The 17,329-nt window shown below is 41.2% G+C and overlaps 1 protein-coding gene across 3 annotated transcripts in view; it reads left to right on the forward strand.

Moving 5' to 3' along the window:
- The window catches only part of AUH (AU RNA binding methylglutaconyl-CoA hydratase), a 189,506-nt gene that overhangs the window by 73,104 nt on the left and 99,073 nt on the right, over positions 1–17,329 (forward strand). For 2 of the 3 annotated variants that reach the window (XM_038402146.2, XM_043515247.1), the window contains 2 exons: positions 10,475–10,567; positions 11,561–11,617. The exons of the other annotated variant lie outside the window; for it this stretch is intronic. In XM_038402146.2, the coding sequence (XP_038258074.1) occupies positions 10,475–10,567; positions 11,561–11,617 (150 nt within the window). The remainder of the gene's footprint in view (positions 1–10,474; positions 10,568–11,560; positions 11,618–17,329) is intronic. 3 annotated transcript variants of the gene reach the window in all.

Consider the following 17,329-nt stretch of genomic DNA (forward strand, 5'->3'; position numbering starts at 1 on the left):
ATCAATATAATCCCCTTTATACCAGTATAACTGTGACCGCACTAGGGAGTTGCACCAATTTAACTATATCAATCTGTTTCTAAATAATATAGTGTTTGTATCAATTTCACTCTGTGTGGACCAGCTTTTAGTTAAGTCACTACAATTTTCTGGTGTAGAGACTTTATTATTAGGGCCTGAAAACATTTACTTGACACATGCTAGCATGAGAACTAAGGCCATGTCTACACTTACAAGCTTACAGCAGAACAGCTGTGCCAATACAGCTGTGCCGCTGTAAGAGCACTTGTGTAGCCATGTTATGCCAATGGGGGATAGCTCTCCCATTGACATAATAAAACCATCTCAGCGAGCAGCGGTAGCTATGGTGGTGGCCTTCCGACGTAGCACTCTGCGCACAAGGCTTATGTTTTCTCACACCCTCGAGCGACAAAAGTTTTGCCAATGTAAGTGCTAATGTAGACATGGCCTAAGTCTCTGAACCAAAGGAAAAAATACCTGTGAGATCATGGGCCTGTATAGATTATGAAATTTGCTTGTATTGTTACTAGCATGTTTTAATTAACATATTTTAAACACCACTTAGCATTTGTTATAGACTTATCAGCTAGCACATTTTAAAGGTATTCATGGTCAATCCTAGTGAATTTTCTGGGAGGTGGGAGCTCAGCACTTTCTGAAAATCAAGCCTCAGTGGGTGTCTGAAGATGAGCATTCATAAATTAAGGTACCAGAAATCTCTAGTTAATTTTGAAAATCTTGGTCATAAGTGAAAACTTAAATTCTTCAGAAATTTCTGAAACTCACTGGGGATACCTTCCAACATTCTGAAGATGAGTGGACTTCATAAATTGTCCTCTTAGAGTATGTCTACACAGCAAAGAAAAACTGGCAGTTGGCCCATGCCAGCCTACTCAGGCTGCGGACCTATTGCATTGCTATGTAAACTTCTGGGCTCAGGCTGCAGCCAGAGCTCTGGAACCTCCAACCCTGCAGGGTCATAGAGCCTGCTTCTCTGTTCAATGTGCTAGTTGTTGTCTGTTACCAACACAAACCCAAGCAACCATTTTAGTCAGCTTCTGTTTTTTAGGCTAGGACCCTACCCTTTCTCCCCACACAAGAGCTCTAGCAAAATAGTAGAAGCAAAATCTGTGAGGTTTAAAATATGCTCCTTCTGTTAATCTTCAATGCTTTAATGTTGAATACTCTAGATACCAGTTTCACTTAGGAGGACATGTTCCTTGGCAATTTACCATATGTCATTCCTTCTCTGAATGGATTCAGAAAGGTGGACAAGCTCATTTAATATTGTTCCTGCTGGATCTTTTTATGCAAGTTACCTTGGACATCAAAAGGAACAATGCAGCTGGTCCCTCAGTCCTCTGTCAGTCCCTGTCCTTGAGCTCTCTAATGAGTTGAGATTACACCCTGAGCTCCCTGCCTACTTCAACCAAGAAGTCCCTGTCATCCATTTCCGTTCCAGTTTTGACCTCTGGCAAGGTTAGGAAGGAGCAATACTCTAGAGTTGAACTGAGCCATAGATCACTCTGTCTGGTGTCTACTAAATTGAGGTATAGGATTCATAAGTCATGTTGACTGGGGCTCAACAGTGAAGGCAGCCAATGGCCTGGGAAGAATCGCTCTGGTGCCCTGGTCCCAACTGTTAAGAGAGCACTGATGGCACCCATTAACCGCAGTACTGGTTCTTCAACTCAGCATGCTGGCAAATGGTGCTTCTGTACAGGCAACATTGGAATTCTGTTCCTTTGTGCCCAGCACATTGGTACCTAGTGTTTTAGTACCCAGCACATGTATGGTACCAAGTGATTTAACTGTGGTCCCTGTACTGGGGTTTCCTGAATGAGAGGTGATAACTAAGCCACTGGCTATTAAGTCTATTGACATGGTAGGTAAAGGAGATCTCTGATACAGACTTCATGCCCTACCTCATTAGTAAGAGCCCAGCAGAAACAGAGAATTCCTCACAGGACAGTGCCTGTCTTGAAAATGGTGTACTTGTTTTCTTCATCCCCACTGGTATGTACTTGGGACTCGTCTCCTACATGGCAGCAGCCTCCTCCTCCTTCTCCTAAGGTGGCAAAGTGGGAGTCGGGAAGAGATTTTTGAGGACGGATCTGTAAGGGAGAGCAGGAAAGAACCCAGGGCTCATAGGGAGCATTCTTTTTTGTACTTCCCCCTCCCCTCATGTGTCCCCTATCCCAGTACCAATACCTATATCAGCTTTGGCCCTACTGAATGCCCTGGTGGAACAGCCATATTCACAATTCATGGCCTGCATCTTCAACCCACTTTAGGCCTATATCACCCTTCCCAAAGAGGCACTATAAACCCACATAGCCAGATTAGCTAGTGCAGCCTCAGATCCTGCAAAGGCAGGAGAAAGTGATGAGGAATTGCATCTGTATGGGAAGATCAGTTTATTCCTGCTCCAGTCTCCTCCTTGTCTCTCAATGAAGCAGTAAATCCCTCAATCGTTCCTTTAGTTGATAACCTCATTAAGCTAATGAGAGACTCTAGATATGCCTCTGGAAGTGGTGCAGGAACATCCTCACAAACTTCTGAACATCTTGCGCCTTTCCATGCCTGGGGAGGGGCTCATCATACTTCTAAAGAGGGACTGCTGGAGCCTGTGAAAGGCCTGTGGCGCATACCAGCATCTATTCTGGCTATGTCCAAGTGAGCTGACAGGAGGTACAAAGTCTCTTCCAAGGGATTTGAGTACTTTTTCCATGTAGTTACCAGGATTATTTGTGGTAGCTGCTCTCTGAGAGGTTGCAGCAGCCAGGGCCTCCCAAATCGACACCTTGGGAGAAAGACACAAAGGGTATGCCTACACTTCAGCTGGGAGGTGTGATTCCCAATGTTGGTTGACAGACTTGCACTAGCTCAGGAGTACACAATACAAAATGGGGAGCTGACCTCAAAATACACAGAGCAACCAGTCTTGTGTTACTCAGCTGCAGAGTACTGTGCTCTGGTATGGTCATGTTCAATCCATGCACACACAATTGATACTGAACTCAATCAAGACTATAGGATCATCACAGGTACTTTGAAACCGACCTGGATGCTGTCTCTACACTGCCTCACAGGGATTACACCATCATCAGTGAGGCAGGATGCTTCAATAGAAAGGAGAGACAAAAACCAGGTGCATACAATTTGAGACTGTATGGGCACATTTGACTACACAAGGGGCTAAAGTCCACAAAAAACTTTGCCTCTGAAAATCCTTTACTCCAAAATACCTCTGTGCAAGGCTACAGAGTAACAAAATGGCAAGATATTCCAGTGATCTTGGAGAACCTGTCTTCTTCAAAACGATTCCCTCCCCAAGCACTGATCTTGAATGAAAATACTGCTGTACCTTAAATTGAGTTTGAGCTAGGATGGCAAAGACTGTAGACAATATGATCAAGTAGAAGCTGAGGAAGAACCCCAAAAGTGAAGAGCCAAAGCAAACACTTGAACACTGCCTGATCCTGTGTCCCTGTCAACATCCTATCCCTGAGGAACTATTTGAGACAAGTGACAACACCAGGTCTTGGCTGCAGTTTTGGAGTGACAAGTTATGAAGATGATCTAAGGAGAAACCAGGGCTATGTATACCTCAGCAAGTGGCTGGTTTGAGGAAGATCACTCCAACAGGTGACCATTAAATTTCTTCACAACCTGGAACGCAAAGTCAACAGAGACATCCAAACTTGTTCATTGTAGAACAAAGCATAGAATTCACTAGAGTACTGTTAGATTTCAGGTCAGTGAGATCTGATCTTCCGTAGGAATCATTTCAGGTGACAGTAAACCTCATTAACCAACTTCAGGCTCACCCAAAACCATCAATAAGAGCATACTTTTGATATCTGGGACACATGGCCTCATGCACCTGTATGATGCAGTTTGTAAGACTTCACCTATGTTCCATGCAAGGATGATTGAAAACAGTGTATTTACCAAGGAGAACCGTATGGACATGTTGGTCAAGAAGTTGTCATGTTAAACTGGTGGAAAGCCCCTCTTCAGGTGTGCAAGGGAATAAGTTTCTCTGCACTTCTACCTACTAAGGCACTAATGATGTATGTCTACACTCACAATGGAGATGGTGAGCTCACCTAGATTACTTAACTCACGGCATGTAGTCCCCTCAGGGAGCTCATCTGCATATAAATGTCCTGGAACGCAGAGCCTTCCACTTGGCATGCAATGTATTTCTGCCTTTACTCTGAAGAGCTACAATCCAGGTGCTGACAGACAACATCACAGCTGTGCATTATATGAACAGACAAGGAGGAACCAAGTCATCTCTACTCTTGTCTGGAATCCATCTGGGTCTGGACATGGTGCATTCCAAATCAAATCACATCAGTGGCTCTAAATCTTTCTGATCTTTGGAACACCTTACCAGACCAATTCAGCAGTAAGTCTCAAACAACCCTGAGTAGTTTGTCAAATATTCAGAACATCTTTTGCAAGTGAGGATTCCTAGAAATAGACTTGGTTATTACAAGCCAAAACTACAAGTTTCAAACATTTTGTTCCAGAGAAGGGTTAAGTTTGGGCTCCTGGCAGACACTTTTCTCATCCTTTGTTCACTGGGACTAATATATGCTTTCTGCCCATCCCATGATACTGAAGGTTCTGAGGAAATTGAGGCAAGACTCTGGACTGATGATTATAATAACCTCAGCATGGGCCAGGTAGTTCTGGTATTCAGATCTGATGAACCACTCAACACAGCCCCCTTTGACTGTACCTGCTCTAGCTGACATAGTCTTGTGGAACAACCATCAGATCCAGACCCACCTTTATTACATTTGTTAGCCTGGAAGCTGTCTTGATGACATTCACTGAAAGAAGTTGTTTAATTGAAGTTCAGAATGTTCTGCTCCAAAGCAGGAATCCTCAACCAGACTAACTGACAAAGCTAAACAGAAGAGGTTTTCTAGTTAGGCATTTCAGCACCAGTTGTCACCCTTGACATTACAAGTTTCAGCAATATTGGACTATTTACTAGCTCTGAAACAAAATGGACTTTCTGACTGCTGATGGGCCATAATGATCCATCTTGCAGCAGTATGTGAACATCCTCCTCCTATCCAGGGTCATACTGTATTTCCCACTGTGCAATGGTAGTATTCCTTAAGGACCTTATTCATATATTCTCCCAGTTTAGGATCCCCGTCCTTCTTGGAACCTCAGTATAGTATTAGCAGGGTTGGTGGGTTCTGCCTTTAATCCCCAAAGACCTTTTTCCTTTACCATAAATCTACAAAGACTGCCTTTTTATTGGCCATTACATCATCTTGAAGGGTAAGGGAAATTCAGGCCCTAATGATGGGTCCCCCTTATACAGTGTTTCATAAAGACAGAGTCACTTAGTCCTCATCCAATTCCTACCCAAAGTTTTTTCAGAATTCCGTGTGAACCAGTTTAATTGTCTCCCAATTTTCATCCCCGTGCCTCACTCCATCTCTGGGGAAGCTAACCTGCAAACACTTGATGTGGTAAGAGCACTATCATTTTTTACATTAACAGGACAACACTATTCAGGAACACACCTAGACTGTTTGTGGTTTTTGCAGAAAAGTTTAAGGGGAAGGCAATAGTCTCATGGAAATTATCTAAATGGGTCTTCAGTTGTTTAAAGGCATGTTACAAGTTAGCCTGGTTAGAGTCACATTGGAGCTCATTCCATTAAAGCAGGGGTTCTCAAACTTCATTGCAATGCAACAGTCTTCTGACAACAAAAATTAGTACACGATCCCAGGGTAGGATCGAAGCCTGGGCCTGTAATCTGAGCCTCGTTGCTCAGGGCCAAAGCCCTTGGACTTCGGCCCCCAGCTGGTGAGGCTTGGGCTTTGGCCCCGGGCCTCAGCAAGTCTAAGCCAACCCTGGTGACCCCATAACAATGTGATCAAGACCCACTTTGGGGTCCCGATTCACAGTTTGAAAACTGCTGCACTAGAGCTCAGGCAGCCTATGCGGCCTGTTTTAATGAGAGGCCCCATTTCTGAAATTTGCTAAGTGGATCTTGGTCCACACATTTACAAGACACTGCTCTTCAGTAGAGGCTTCCAGACCAGATGCCAACTTTAGTAGGACTGTCCTGCAGTTATTGTTTAAGTAGGACTCCTACTACCCACCTCCAATCAGACAGACACTTATTTTAGGGCTTGTTTACGTGGATGCTTTTTGGGTGGAAAGCCAGGGTGTAAATCTACAGCGCACTAGCTTGCCATGTGTTAACTGGCTGTGTGACCCTGCTACCATGCACTAGAAGGTCCATATACCTACTAGTGGTGGTATAACAATCTGCAGTGTTATGAATCCTCAATTCTGGACACAGCTTTTGAAGTTTTCTGATTGACTCTGTGATCTACCTACCTAGGTTTTTATATTGTATCCACCACTGTGGTGTCTGAGTTCCTTAATGTTGTACCTTTGCCAGTAATACAAAATAAATGCAGGGAATTACCTCTCCCATCAAGTTTTTGTTTAGAAATTCTAATTGGATTGTATTTTTGGTGAATTGTTTCTCTTAGATGACTGAAGGTCCTGGGCCTTTTTGCTTTGTGACTCACAGTGTGTGTGTGATGTGTGAAATAATCCTTCAGAAATTCATTGTATGACCTGGCTTATTTTGCCTTTGATTCCTTATTCTGATGCTCTGCCATACTTTGACACAACCCTAACTTCTGTATATATTTTAATGTGTTACCTTATTACCTAGACCTTTTTTTTATTTTTTTACTACTTCTCCCTCGAAAGACAACTTTCAGCTCTATACTAGAATAGATTACTTTACCTATCTGGTCTGTATATTGCACTCTCTATTTTTCTGTTAAATTATTCATTAATCTGCCCACCCAACCATATTTTTAATTCCTTCTGTAGACTTGCACCTTGCAGCTTGGGATTCTGCATTGATAAATACTAATCACATTTGAACTCTATTCCTGCTGCCCAGCTGCTGACTAGGATATGCAAAACATGCCTTAATATGGTGTGCCTTTATTTACAGTGTGTCAAAACCGTTCCAGAGAATGACTAAAATTGTGGAATGGTCTGGAATAAAACAATCAAGCTGCTGGAAAAGGCTTTAAATAGATTGTCTGTCACTCACCATTTGGCAACTGAATCTTGCCGTATAAAATCATTGTTGAGACTGACATGTCTATCTGCTCAATTTAGCATTCTTCAAATTTGAATGCATCCAAATCAACGGAATCTGCAGGACTTGATCTTCAAATGTTTGATCAGAATTTGCTTTGAACTGGACTATTTTATCCATACAGTATTTCAAAAATGAAGATAACACGAGCAATCTGTGAATATTCCAATAGGCTGTACCCTTGATGTTAATTTTTACTACTTTGGAACGCAATTTTTTTTATCCAAAACAATTACATTTTTACATTTATGTTTGTTTTGTTCTGTTATGTGAAAGGATGTTAAAATGGATAATTCTACTGTTCTTTTGATATGTGCATGTCACACATTAGCACAGAGCATCTATGGAGAATTCAAAGACTACCTTTCAAGTGTCACTCAGTAAACTGCCAGTTTGCAATTGGCTCTTTAGAATTAAACTCATTGTGAAGTGATGGCATAGCATGCTAACACAAGGTAAAGAAAACCAAACTCCTTTTTATTTCTGAGTTTTGAATTTTAGAACTGCTTATTAGGAACTTCAGCTGTAATTCTTTAAAACAAGTTGATTTTATAATATTTTTCTACTCCTGAGTCGTCTTTTCCTTGTGTGATGGTGTGTTTGGTTTGCACTGTAGCTAACATTCTAAATGACTAATCTACTTTACCACCAAATGAAGCAGCCTAGCTTTGAGTCCTGCAGTCATTAATTAATTAGTACTCAGAACATTATCCATGGAGACTGTGATTATTTGCTGTCCTCTCAAGAGGATCCTCTTAGTACTCCTGAGGGAATTCTGCAACAAAAAATTAAAAAACCTGTGCACAGTATTTTCAAATTCTGCATATTTTATTTATTAAAATAAATAATTCAAATATAATCACACCAGTTTCAAATATTTTTGGTCCTTTATTTCAAAATACTTGTCAGCAAGTATGTCTCTAACAATATAGACAACAAAAAAATCAGAAAATGTTTTTTGACGGATTCCTTAGTAGGCATATTAATGCAGAACTCTGAGCAATAATTCATTTAAACTACAGTACAGAACCATATTTCCCACACACCCCAGAAGCAGTGCAAAGGCTGGGGGGAGTTGGGTAACAGGAGCTGAGGTAGAGGGAAGGAGCCTGGGTGTGAACTTGGAGCGTTGTTGGGTGTGGGCGGGGGGAAGGGAAGGACTGTTAGGGAACTCCCCCCATGCAGACCCTAGCCTCTCCCATTCAGTCAGGCACATGTGTCCCTCCACCCCCAGTCAGACACTCGCTCCCCATCCCCACATGTCCTTGCACTCCCTGTCCCCATGTGTCACTCCATCTCCACTCAGACACCCACTCCTGTAGCCGCATGTGGCCCTGCACCCCCTCCTTCTGTCCCCATGTGTCTCTGTGCTCCCACTCAAGCACTCCCTGTCCCTATGTGGCTCTGCACCCTGTCCCCCATCCCTATGTGTCTGTGCCCCCACTCAGCCACTCCCCCATCCCTATGTGGCCCTGCACCTCCCTTCCCACCTCATCTCCTATTGAGCCCCTGTCTGACCCCCGCCCCAGCATCCCCACACTGTCTGTCTCTGCATAGCCCTGGTCTCCTGACCTAGCCCTAAAGGTACTGTGAAGAAGGCTCTGCAGGCTCTTTCTCTTCCCTAGCTGGCTGGCAGCAGCTGCTGTGGGCTATCGTCACAGCGCCCTCTAGTGGGCAAAAGGCGGAACTGCAGCAACTTTTCAGCAGAAGCTTTTTCAGCACAAAAATAAAAATGTGCGAGGCTCATAAATTATGTGCATGCACAGTGGCGCAGAATTCCCACAGGAGTAACATAGATAATAATCACTAAAAATTGTGATTACTGGCAATTAAGCTTTCAATGGTCCAGGAGTTATTTTTCAGTTATCTATCTGTCTTAGTTGATCTATGGCAACTTTTAACTTTTGATTGCAGATTCTGTCATGCTTAGTACACAAGGGCATAGATATGGGTTCCTGATTATCATGATGGCAGCTCAGGTCCTGAAGGGAGTTAGAGAAGTCTATCCTTTCTATCTTCACATACAATATATGGGAAAAGTGGACGAACAAAGATAGGACCTGAGTAGGCCTGGTTCCTGATCCTTTACTCCCTATATGCTATCTGGTAGCTGGTGTGTATAATAGCTATTCTGGAGCCTTGCAAGTAACTTCTGATGCCTGGAGTGACAAATATTTTTTAGGGTGCTTTATTGGCACCAGTTTTTATTGGTAGTAAAAGACTACTCACAGATAATTTCAACTAGTGAGTTATTGCTGTAATAGCATAGATGTAATATAGAATAATGCAGAACTTTCAAAACTCTTGGTCCTGAACTAGAGGTGATCTATGGACTGCTTATTGGTGGTCTAAAGACTGCTGGCTGTACAAATTGTGCTAGCTTTTTTTTTTGTTTATTTTTGCAATAAAGACACCTAAAAATGAATTAGTTTCCTGATACTACTTTTCTCGATAACAAATTACTGTATTTTCCAAAGAGATATTATGTGCTCATGAATAGGAGGGGAGCTGGTCAGAGGTTGTCTTCTCAACTATCTCTTTAAGTTGTGATCCACACATTGAAAGTAGGAAACCCTACAATGGTGTTCTCCTCCAGTCTTCATTTAGTGCACTATGAACATGAAAGGAAAGAACCTAAAATCAATAAAGATGAGGATGGATGTTTATATTTTTATCACAATTATATATGCATATATTATAATAAAAATGATATGCAAACAATATCATGATTTCACAGTTCCCTGGTGACCATACAACTTGTTAGATATGTTTGGTGAGATTAGTATTCCTTCCCGTACTTCACCCTACTCAGCCATCTAGTAGCTGCTCCCACATGGTCAAGTACATTGGAAAAGACCATCATGATGTGGGGATAACATACTTGGCAATGCTCAGATGCACAGAGCTACCAACTCTAACCTGGTTACAGTTGCTGCTAATTACATGTATGTTTCAACTGTGCTCTGGCAAGTCTATAGATATAAGAATTTTAAATGTTTTGTTATTTCTGTAATGCCATGGACTGTGCCTTCAGAGTTTACAATCTAAATTAAGGGCAGAACTGAGCAGCTGTTGAAGGGAAAGTTTGCAACACAATTTAGTTGCAGAAAGATTAAGTGTCATATGTTCACTGAACAATCATTCTGGACAATTGATTTTAAGATCAGCTTCGTCATTCAAGAAGATATGTTACTGTTTTTCCTCGTCTGATTGTAATTTGAACAAGGAATGACTCATAAATGTTCATTGTGAGCAGGTATTAAGTGATACTTTCTCTTTCAGCTAATCTTCCAGTACCAACAATTGCTGCGATAGATGGGACTGCATTAGGTGGTGGCCTAGAACTGGCATTAGCCTGTGACATAAGAGTGGCAGGTAAGACTGAATCCTATTAAATGAACAGGAGATTATTAGTATTACAGAAGGATTGACTAGTCCTTGCCTTGGCAACAGGCCTTATAAAACTGGTTTTATATTCTGACATTGCATATGCTCAATTATTTCTATGTGATTTAGCAGAAACTTGACTGAAATCATTGCTGATGTTTAATTTCATACTACTTACTGTTGATAGCTAGAGTATTTTTGTTGCCTGTTTTAATTTATTCTTACGATCTTCATTTTATTGTTAGCAGTCTTCACTATATCATTAGCAGTGATCCCAGAAGGCAGAGGTTGAGAATTTTTTTATAATTAAAATGCTCTTGTCGTCAAAATTTGTTACTATACAAACAGGTTGCAGGAAATAGGCCAAACTAGTTTGTGAGTGTATTATTAAACAAGCAATTAAGCTCTTATAAAATAAAAGTGACAACAGCACATGAAAAGAGGAACCTTGATCTATCCAGCTGTCAGAACTGCAAAACCATTTGTTGGAAAGTAAATGGAAACTTGCTCTTGAGCAGTTGCCAGCATACTCATAGTATATTAAGCTGTTTGACCCTGAGGGAGTAGTCAGTCAGCTAAAGAATTCATAATCATCAGAAACAGACTTCCCCACCATTTCCAGTTGTTAAATAATAACATTGCCACTTTCTTTTAGTGCTTTAAAATCTACAAATAATTCTCTGCATTATTGGATCTAAATAATTTACTTGCATCAGCAATCTTCCTGTGTGGAAAATTAATGAGGTACAGAGCCTGTCTTGACAGGAATAGCTTCTTGGTTCTTTTAATAAATGCAAATCAATTTGGTGTCTTTCTGTATTTCCATAGGCAAAATGCTTTTTTAAGTGATGGTTTGTTTGTTTGGAAGACAAGTTTAATAAATTAACAGATTGTTGTAAAGAATCTTCTCTTGTATAAACTTTTTCATTATTTACTATAGATTATATCAAGAACTCATTACATTTTATGCTTCTTTTCAAGCATCTTCTGCTAAAATGGGTCTAGTTGAAACAAAGCTGGCAATCATTCCAGGTGCAGGTATGAATTTTTGTCTTGTACAATACTGACAATAACCCAACTGCTAACCAGTGGTCTTGGTGCTTGTGATTTTTGCATTGTTGGTTATGCATTTTATGTTTAACTTTGTATTTTTTATTAAGTGTTATTAACATAGTTTTAAACCATATTTCCTACTGAAAATTAGTAAAAAGATTTTGTGATGTCTTTAAAGAAATGAGTTATGTAGGGTTGTTTTTTGTTTTTTTTTAATGGATGCCTGCCTTATCGGTTATGTAAATGGGATTAATGTCTTTGAAGGCTGATGTCATTTGTGTAGGGGCATGTGCAAAAACATTAATTTGTAACTATTAGTATAGCAGAAATGGTAATTTAATTTGATGATTCAACACTGTATACTATCTTAGCATCATAGAAGATTAGGCTTGGAAGAGACCTCAGGAGGTCATCTAATCCAATCCCCTGCTCAAAGCAGGACCAACCCTAACTAAATCAATCTATTCCTAAATCTGTTCTTTTAGGACACTAATTCAACTTTTGTACTGCTTTTTAATCAGTTATATGAAGATACTGACTGTGAAAGTATCTTGTATGTATCACCCTATTTCATTCAGATTTTTTTTTTTAATCTTCAGAGAACAGAGATTACTATTTTATTTTAACACCCTCTTCCACTTGGAAGGATACTTGGCTCTACTCAGGATTCAGGGTGGCTGAAAAGAATAAAAGGATAATAATGTTTGATTTGAGTCCCTTCTACTGTGAACGGCATTTATTTTTGTTTTCCAGATAAAAGCACCCTGATTTGAACAAGCTATTTGCCTTTGTGATGGAAGAACAATATCTTGAGAAAACAAAACTTCTCTGCTAGGGCTTTAGCCAATGTTGCTAGAAATATTTTGAGAATTTTTTACTTCAGCTTTGGAGTAATGTTCTTTCTGGCTATTGGGGAAATATTAGGTATGTTGCTAATGGAAATTGTCAATGCTTGGAGCAGGGTACCAACTGTCCTTAAGGAAACATTGGTGCAACCTCTGGATAAGAAACAACCACTTGAATTTGACAGTCTGGATGCTTTTTGTCCTGTTTCAAATTTTCCATTATTGGTTAAGGTTATTGAGGAAGTTGTGATGAGACATCTCACAATATCTTAAGTGTTTCAGATCTCCTAGTTTATTCTCAGTTTCAGTTCAGACCTTTGTTTGTCATGGGTATAGCACTGGATTATCTTGATGTTTGATACCCTCTAAGCCGTGGGTGAAGATGAGGTATTCATACACATATTTTTAGGTCTATCAGTTGCCTGTGGTGCTGTTGATCATGATATATTATTGCCTTGCCAGTGGATGTTAGTGGGAATAGGTGAAGGAGGTGTTGATTACCTATGTTCTTTTCTTTCAGAGAGCTCCCACAGGGTGGTGTTGAGGATGATGGCATCCTAGAGGCAGAAAACCAAAGATAGTATAGGCAGTGGCTGGTTGATGTTCAGTCACTTCAAGAATGAGACTAGGGAAAAACGTGTTGTTTTGGCCATGTTAAATTCTAGTGAGGTTTTCTTTGAACAGCTCTAGTGCCCCATGCCTTTCTGTCAAGGATGTGTCTGCAATGAAGATGTGGATTCTGTCCCAAATCTGTCCGAGTTATAAGCCTTTGAAAAACTGTAGTTTGTGCATGCTCGGTAGAGACTTCTTTCATTTTACCAGCTAAAATCTCCGAAGATTCCATCCTCATTGAGCTTGCTCAAACCTCTCAATTCCTAGTGTTGACCACACTGCACTTACACCACCCCTACAGAGTGACTGAGCATGCTCCATATGTTCTCTGCTCCTACTTGTGATTGGACTGTGACTGTAGGGAAGGATTGCGGACGAAGTTGGATGAGCAAACATTTCAAACAGTGATTAAGGGAAAGCAGAAAGCCTACGAGGAATGGACAGATCAGCAAGGAGAGCTGCCTCTTGGAGTGTGGGGATAAAGTGAGAATTGCCATAAGCCAAGCAGAGTTAGACCTTGCAAAAAAAAATTAAACCAATTGTAAAAGATTTGATAGCCATATAAATACAAATAAAACAAGGAAAGAAAAAGTGGGATCACTAAGCACTGAGGATGGGGTGGAGATTAAAGATAATCTAGGCATGGCCCAACACCACAACAAATACTTTGCCTCAGTTTTTAATAAGGGTAATGAAGAGTTTAGAGGTTGTGGCAGGGTGGCTAATGAGAACAAGGATATGGAAGTAGAAATTACAACATCCAAGCTGGAAGTCAAACTCCAACAGTTTAATGGGATTAAATCAGGGGGCCTGGATAATCTCCATCGAAGAATATTAAAGGAACTGGCACATGAAATTGCAAGCCCATTAGCCATGATTTTTAATTAATCTGTAAACTTGGGGGTTATACCCTATGATTGGAGAATTACTAATAAAGATCCTATTTTTAAGAAAGGGAAAATAAGTGATCCAGGAGATGACAGGCCTGTTAGTTTCACTTCAGTTGTATGCAAGGTCTTAGAACAAATGTTGAAAGAGAAAGTAGTTAATGACATAGAGGTAAATGGTAATTGGGATAAAATATAACATGGTTTTATAAAAGGTATATTGATCTCCTTCTTTGATAAGATAACTACCTTTTTAGACAAAGGAAATGCAGTAGATCTAGTCTACCTGGATTTCCATCAGGCATCTGATACAGTTAAATTGGAGAAGATGGGAATTAATATAAGGGTTGAAAGGTGGATAAGGAATTGGTTAAAGGGGAGACTACAGCAGGTCATACTAAAAGGCTGCCAGGCTGGAGGGAGGTTACTAGTGCAGTTCCTCAGGAATCAGTCTTGGGACCAATCTTATTTAACAATTTCATTAATGACCTTGGCACAAAAAATGGGAGTGTACTAATAAAATTTGCAGGTGACACAAAGTTGGGAGGTATTGCAATACGAAGGAGGATTGGAATATCGTATGAGAAGATCTGGAGGACCTTGAAAACTAGAGTAACAGAAATGAGATGAAATTTAATAGTGCAAAGGGACTATCAACAAGACATTTTGCTATAAGCTGGGGACTTACCAGCTGGAAGCAACAGAGGAGGAGAAAGACCTGAGTATATTGGTTGGTCACAGGATGACTATGAGCCGCTAATGTGATGCGGCTGTGAAAAAGACTAATACAGTCCTAGGATGCATCAGGCAAGGTATTTCCAATAGAGACAGGGAAGTGTTAGTACCATTATACAAGGCACTGGTAAGACCTCATCTGGAATAGTGTGTGTAGTTCTGGGCTCCCATGTTTAACAAAAATGAATTTAAACTGGAACAGTTGCAGAGAAGGGTTACTAGGATGATCAATGGAATGAAAAACCTACTTTATAAGAGGAGAATCAAAGAGTTTGGCTTGCTTAGCTTAACCAAAAGAAGGCTGAGGGGGAGATATGATTGCTCTTCATAAATACATCAGAGGGATAAATACCAGGGAGGGAGAGGAGTTATTTAAGTTAAGCACCAATGTGGACACAAGAACAAATGGCTATAAACTGGTCATCAACAAATTTAAGCTTGAAATTAGAGAGGTTTCTAACCCTTAGGGGAGTGAAGTTGTGGAACAGCCTTCCAAGGGGAGCAGTGGGGACAAAAAATCCTAACTGGCTTCAAGACTAGGCTTGATAAGTTTATGGAGGGGACATTATGATGAGACTGCATACAATGGTATATAGCTGATGTGCGACTGGTAGCGGCAAATATCTTCAATGGCCAGTGATGGGGACCCAAGAAGGGGAGGGTTCTAAGTTACTACAGAGAATTCTTTCCCAGGTGTCTGGCTGGTAGGTCCTGCCCACTTGCTCAGAGTCTAACTGATTTTCTCCTGGGTCAGATTGGCAGAGAACAGTGTTCCCTCTAAGCTGCGTGGCTGCACAAGAGTAAATTGAGTGCCATGCATTTGATTAGTAGAGCTGCGCACATCCGGCAACTTGTGTTCAGGTGCCCTTCCACTCCTCTGCTCTGCTGCTGCACTGCTCCTGCCCTCTGCCTTGGAGCCCCTGGCCAGCTACTCCTGGAACCCTCCTGCTTGCTGTGCAGGGCGGCGGGGGGGGGGGGGGGAGAGGGGAAGGGGGCGGGTGAGTGGACACTGATGTCAGCGTGTCCCCATCCCCCCGCCTCCCTCTGCCCATGTACCCCATCTCTGGAGAGTCGGGGAGGAGGGCAGGGTTCAGGAGGTAGACGGAGCTGCTGGTGTCTGCTGCGGTCTGCACGAGCCTTCAGACTGGTGAGTGTGGCTGTGCTTCAAGAGACAGTGCACTGTCTCTCATATACTTCCCCAGCAGCCAGCACACACACACTCTGTCTCTCATTCACATACTGTGTGTCTGTCTGTCTGTCTCTCTCTCTCTCTCTCGCGCGCGCACACGCACACATTCTCTCTGTCTCTCATACACTTACCTCCCAGCACATACTTATATTATTGTTGTTGTTACTTCGTGATACTTCCTGCAATGCACGTATATTCTCTGTAATTTTATTCTTTCAAAGTTTTTTGACTGATCTATGCATTTCATAATTTTTATTTCTCTCTTACACTTAAATTTAATTCTTTGAGTATGAGTTCTAAAATGCCTAACCTGTCCTGCCTGGAATAATTATCCCTATGATAACTTTTTAAAAATATATATTATATCTAGGGTTTTTGTTTCTACTGGTGGCACACATCCGCACATTACCTCAATATTGGTGCACATAACAAAATTCATTCCACACATAGATGGAAAAAATTAGAGGGAACGTTGGCAGAAATCCTGGGAGCTTTTTGCCTTCCTATGCAGCATGGGGTCCAGGTCACTTGCAGGTTTAAACTAGAGTAAATAATGAATTCTCTTGTAAGTTAAAGTCTTTAAATTATGATTTGAGGACTTCAGTAACTCAGCCAGAGATTATGGGTCTTTTACAGGACTCTCTTGCCTGCAGTGTGCAGGCAGTCAGACTAGATGATCATGATGGTCCCTTCTGGCCTTGAAGTCTGTGAGCCTACATGCTACAGGGGCAAAGCCAGACTTTTCCCAGTAATGGCTGCTTCTAGTTGCTTTAGGACAGGGTGGGGCTGTAACTGAGAGTAGGAAGCCTAGCCCACTAGGACTCACACCCCTACAGAGCTTGGAATAGAACCAAGATTCCCGAGTCTCACCATTCCTTTGCTGTCAGCAAGTAGCTGTGAAACCCACTGGCAAAGTGAGTGTCTCATCTTCCCTCTAGAGCCTCTCCAAATAGAGGAGGAAAACATACTATTGCTATCAGTTACTCAGTTAGCTCAAAGAAAAGGAGTACTTGTGGCACCTTAGAGACTAACAAATTTATTAGAGCATAAAGATGCATCCGATGAAGTGAGCTGTAGCTCACGAAAGCTTATGCTCTAATACATTTGTTAGTCTCTAAGGTGCCACAAGTACTCCTTTTCTTTTTGCGAATACAGACTAACACGGCTGCTACTCTGAAACCTGTCAGTTTGCTCAAGTAGCAAAGGGTTTGTGTGATTAATATAAAGGTTCTAACCTTGCTGATGACCAAGATGTAGTATGGTGACCCATGGTGGGATTTCTTTGTTTCCAGTCAGCTTTTTTTAAAATCTAGGAAATTAAAGACACCCACACAAAATAAACTGAAAAAACAAGATTAAGCTTGAATAGTCAAGTCTTGAAAAGCTAGGAAATGCCAGAATTAATACTGCCTTTGCGACCTTAAATTCA

This window comes from Dermochelys coriacea, chromosome 5, assembly GCF_009764565.3.
Source record: "Dermochelys coriacea isolate rDerCor1 chromosome 5, rDerCor1.pri.v4, whole genome shotgun sequence".
In the NCBI taxonomy this organism is placed as follows: domain Eukaryota; kingdom Metazoa; phylum Chordata; order Testudines; family Dermochelyidae; genus Dermochelys; species Dermochelys coriacea.